A 5,000-nucleotide genomic window follows, 5' to 3' on the forward strand; every position below is an offset into this window, starting at 1 on the left:
TGGGAGCTGCGTTTGAATTACGGTTGTTTTTTTCCTAGTTGTAAGTGATGTTTCACACTCGGTGATGCCTTTTCAAAACTTTAGAATCAGCTGCAGATTTGCGCTGAACGCGGAGACCTTCCTCCACTTAATATGTACATGTGGAAACACGAACATGTACTTATGTTCTGCACACAAAATATTGCATTCGATCATTCGGTACACACCGTGCACCGTACCCGAAAGCCCTGTACCGAAACGGTCCGGTACGAATACACGTACCGTTACTAAAAAATCGATATATTTTAAAATCTAAAAATAACTAAAATCTATTGCTATTATAATATTCAAATGTTACAAATGACTAATAATTAAACACAAAACTATGAAAACTGAAAATATAAAAATAAACTATTATATTAAAATGTAATGAAAAGCTTAAAACATATAAATTAAAATGAAACCAGAAAATAGGTTTAAAACATGTTGATAAAATGCTTTGTTGGACTCAATTGTTTATCTTAAAATTAAAAAAATGTATTATATATATATTATATATATATATTATATATATATATATATATATATATATTTCTACAAAAGGAATCACACAAATCACTCATTTTAAATAAACCACTTGAATGAACTGATTCACTAAATGAATCAGACTTCCTAATGCTTCTTTTGAGAGAGAGAGAGCGAGAGCGAGAGCGAGAGAGAGAGAGCGAGAGTGAGAGAGAGAGAGAGAGAGGAGAGAGAGAGAGAGAGACAGAGAGACATCAGTGTAGTGTTTTGTGATGCTGCGCTGCTCATCGCTGTAACGAGTTGCCTCTGAACAATGGCATTGTTATGAAAGAGCTGAAAACTGTCAGACTTCTGACAAACACAGTTAGTTACGACGGTCTGAACTCTGAGTCTGTTTATGCATGCAGCGTCTCTGTTCACACTTTCTATGCTTCAAAATGTTTTCCAGAGCAATATTTGAAGTGTCACATTTGATTGTGAAGATGAACCATCATTACTGCTGTTCTACCTCTGGGATCTGGGATCTGTGTGCCATTATTTTCTCGGCTGTGGATCAGTGGCCGGGGCGAGACTTAACAAATGAAACGTCTTGTTTGATTTACGCCTCTCTTCACCCCGGCGCGACCCAGCAGGCCTTCTGAGCTGCACTCTGATTGGCCAATCTTTAATGGGGCGTGTTCAGTGGCTGATGATGCCGTGAGAATGTCTCAGGGGTCAAGGGTCAGCAAGATGAAGCGCTCTGTCACAGGTCAGAAGATGATAGAGACCTCACTGGGCCACAGAGCGGGAAGCACAGGAGAATTATGGGTATGAGAAGAGAACGCCCGGTCAACCGTTCACATTCTTTTTCTCCTGCGTTATATTGTTTTAGTTCTTGCTGACTGAACCAGAACAGAGCAGAAACTCCTCTCTGGTCTGCTGATATTACTGTCCTCCCACACTGAGCCTCAGTAAGCAAACGTCTAATATTGAGATTGTCCTGATAAATACGAGCTCTAACAGGTGTCTCCTCCATCCGCTGACATTTACTTTACATGTCCACTCACACTAACATCCAAACCAAACCATCTTCTCCATTCAAACGCATGCATATATTCAGACAAATACTTGTCTATAAGCAAGTTTTTAGCATGATTGTTGTGGACTACGTCTCCCATGATCCTCCAGCCACAGCAAACCACTGCATTTAGAGATTAGCAAAGCTCGGTAAAATGCTATATATTGGTATCAATTCTCAGCAAATCATGTTATGTTTCGCTCAGTCTAATTAGCTGGCAGAAGTTATATAATTAAATTGCATTAAATATAATTAAATATTAAATATAAATATCATTAAATATAAAAACTGTAAAGGGAAACAAAATACTTAGTATAACTTAATATAATATAATAAAAAAAAAATAAAAAACATTAAACAATTTGTTTTTTGTTTTTTGCACCGACAATTTCCATGCTAAATAAACACATTTTATTTTCTAAATTCAATTTACTGTAATGCACAAAAAACAGTAATGTATATATATATATATAGTTTTGTTTTTGCACTTACAATAATAATTATTTCATAAATATATATATATTATATATTTTATTGCATTGCAAGAATTTTATATATATATATATATATATAATAAATATAATAATGACACCATTTTGCATATTTTAAAGTATGATGCAGGGTGCAGTCTTCCCGATGCTGGATTGTTTTGTTTTGTTATTCTGTCGTTTCTTTGTCGTCTGTAAGTGCACTGCCATTTAGAGTCAGTCTGAAGCAGTTCAAGAGACAGAAATCAATTCTCAGCTCAAATATCCTCTCACTTCACTGTTTGCTTGCGTGTTTTTTTCTGCTCAGTAACTGCTGTCTGCTTTAGAAGTGTGTCGTCCTCCTGAATCAGAATGAAGTCGGCTCATGTTTGGATGGTTTTGTAATGCTTTCCTGACTCAGATGCTGATGAAAGGACTTCAGTCCTCGGGTCTGGATCTCATCTGATGATCATGAGCCGTTAGATACTAATGTTTTGAAGCAGCGGTGTCTTCACAAAGCTCCATGTAATCGTCAATCGCACTAAAATAACTAAGAGCTTGACCGCTCATATTTCACCCCAAAATAAAAAGAAAAAATATGAAATTATATTTACCATGCGGATAATATTTTAATAGTTTTTTTGCATCAAGACAGTTTTTTCTGATAACGAAGTACATCTTACATTCTGAATTCTCATGACTGTAATGCAAGAAAATATCTCATTCAAAAAAGATTAAAAAAGTAGTAATAAAATTAAAAAGTAATAATAAAGTTTGCATTGTGACAATTATCCTGATAATTAAGCACATTTTACCCACTAAGTTCTCATTATTGTAATGAAAAATATCTGTAGTGTGAAAAAAGTATTATTTAAATAGTAATATAATAAATAATATTACATAATATAATGTTTTATAAAACAATAACAAATTTTCCTTTCATTTAGCATATTTAAATCTTACTTTAATGCAAAAAATCTGTTGTAAATGTAAATAGTAATACAGTGAAACAACATAAAATAGAACATAATAATGAATATATTTTTCATAATTTGCCAGAAAATTAAGAACTAATTAAGTATATATAAATATCTTCCTGATTATTATGCATGGTTACCCTCTAAATTATATAAAAAAAATAATAGTAATATTTTTTTACTGACAATTAAGCTTAGAGTAATGCAATAAATAAATAAATAAATAAATAACTTAAACTGTAAAGTACAATTGAACCTATTTGTTTATTTAAAATATATATATATATTTGTTTTAACATTATAACGTGCATTAAAAGTTTTAATTGTCTTGAAAATAATGTCAGAAAAAAATTTTGTTGTCTTTTTATTCGCAAAATACAATTTCTCATTATTTTTCCCAGAAGCGCTAGTCTAATCTAACTAATTTATCTGTTCGATATCAGCTCAGTCTGGCCTTTAAACCTCAAGATCTCCGTCCCACTGATAGATAAAGTTTGGCTCAATCTGAGCGTCTTCGGGGTTATCAGTAATTCAGCTGATCTTTACTTCACTTTAGTGTGTGTGTGTGTGTGTTGCCCTTCAGTCCAGTGCAGATCTCTGAAGCTGATTTCATTCACAGGTCTGACGTTTCTCTGTATTTCTGGTGACTGTGGATGAATCTGTCACTTCGACCTCGACTCAACCTGAACACGCTGCACTAAAGCGAGCCAACTCCGTGACTCTTTCTGAAAGCCACTGTTTGTCCTTGAAAGCAATCATCAGCAGTCACTCGTTTGCACCTCATTCACATTACCAGTGTTTCCCCGTCTTTACTGAAAAGGAAGAGGTGTTTTAATTTGGAGATTTGTCACGTGTAATGATACGACGAGGCCTGCTGCGAGGCTAATAAATATCAGAAGTGTTTTACGTCTCTCCAGCTGCAGATGTTAAACTGCATTATCTGATCTATCTATCTATCTATCTATCTATCTATCTATCTATCTATCTATCTATCTATCGAAGGCCTTTGTGGTTCATTAAATTTACTGATACAGATCTGTGCACACAAAAATATTTATTAGAAAAACAGAAACAAATTCACCAAACTAAATATAGAAAAATAGAAACAATTATATTTAATTATGATGATGAAATTATAAAATATATATTAAGTAAATATATTTAAATATAGTTAAATATACAACAGTTAAAAATACAAATAACAAAAGTAATAGTTTTATTAATTTTATAATTAATTAATTAATTAATTTAATAATTATTTGGGAGCTAAAAGGATAAATATACACTTCAGTATAACTACACAGATGTTAATAATAATAATAAAAATTACTATATTATTATTTTTACAATTCATTATTTTAAGACGAATTATTATTAAAATATAAATATTTTTCTTGACATTTCTATGCAGAATAAATGTTAGGAGTATCTGAAATTTAAGACTGTTCTGTCTAACTCGATGTAATTTTCCTGGAAAGCTGGTTAAATGAGATTCACGAGTGGCTTTTAATCCAGACTGATTTACAGGAGATAGATTAGACAGCGACTGGGGTGAGCCGAGGTTAAGTGCTTCAGATGTAGACACACTGGGCATCTGAGGAGCCGTGGATTTCATCAGTCATGTCTGTTTTATGTATAGGTTAAAGAAGAGGTCTTTTTTACCTGTACACCAGGGTTTCGTCGACGGTGCTGTTGTACTGGATCTGATACATTCTGATCCCGGGAATGTGGCGCTCGGATGGCCAGTGGATGACCGCTGAGTTTGCGGTCAGGTTTTCGACGACGACCCTCTTGTTTTGTGGTTTGGTGTCGTTGCTGCCGGATTTGGTGGAGGTGGTGATGTCCGAGAGCCCCGGGTCGGCCTCCCTCATGTGACCCGAGTTGTTGACAAAAAGCGGCAGTGGGATCATGTTGACCTCCACGGCTGCGGTGGCGATACCGGCCGCGTTGGAGGCCACACAGTTGAAGCCGCCGCTGTCCTTCATCGTGGTGATC

The 5,000-nt window shown here is 34.5% G+C and overlaps 1 protein-coding gene across 2 annotated transcripts in view; it reads right to left on the reverse strand.

The window, feature by feature from the left end:
- Nucleotides 1–4,590: 4,590 nt before the first annotated feature.
- LOC113083402 (leucine-rich repeat and fibronectin type III domain-containing protein 1) overlaps nt 4,591–5,000 on the reverse strand; it is a 32,316-nt gene continuing 31,906 nt past the window's right edge. For both annotated transcript variants that reach the window (XM_026254504.1, XM_026254506.1), the window contains one exon: nt 4,591–5,000. This exon is cut by the window's right edge and continues 158 nt beyond it. In XM_026254504.1, the coding sequence (XP_026110289.1) occupies nt 4,664–5,000 (337 nt within the window). In that variant the 3' untranslated portion in view covers nt 4,591–4,663.

The sequence above is a fragment of the Carassius auratus genome, unplaced genomic scaffold, assembly GCF_003368295.1.
Source record: "Carassius auratus strain Wakin unplaced genomic scaffold, ASM336829v1 scaf_tig00038153, whole genome shotgun sequence".
NCBI lineage: Eukaryota > Metazoa > Chordata > Actinopteri > Cypriniformes > Cyprinidae > Carassius > Carassius auratus.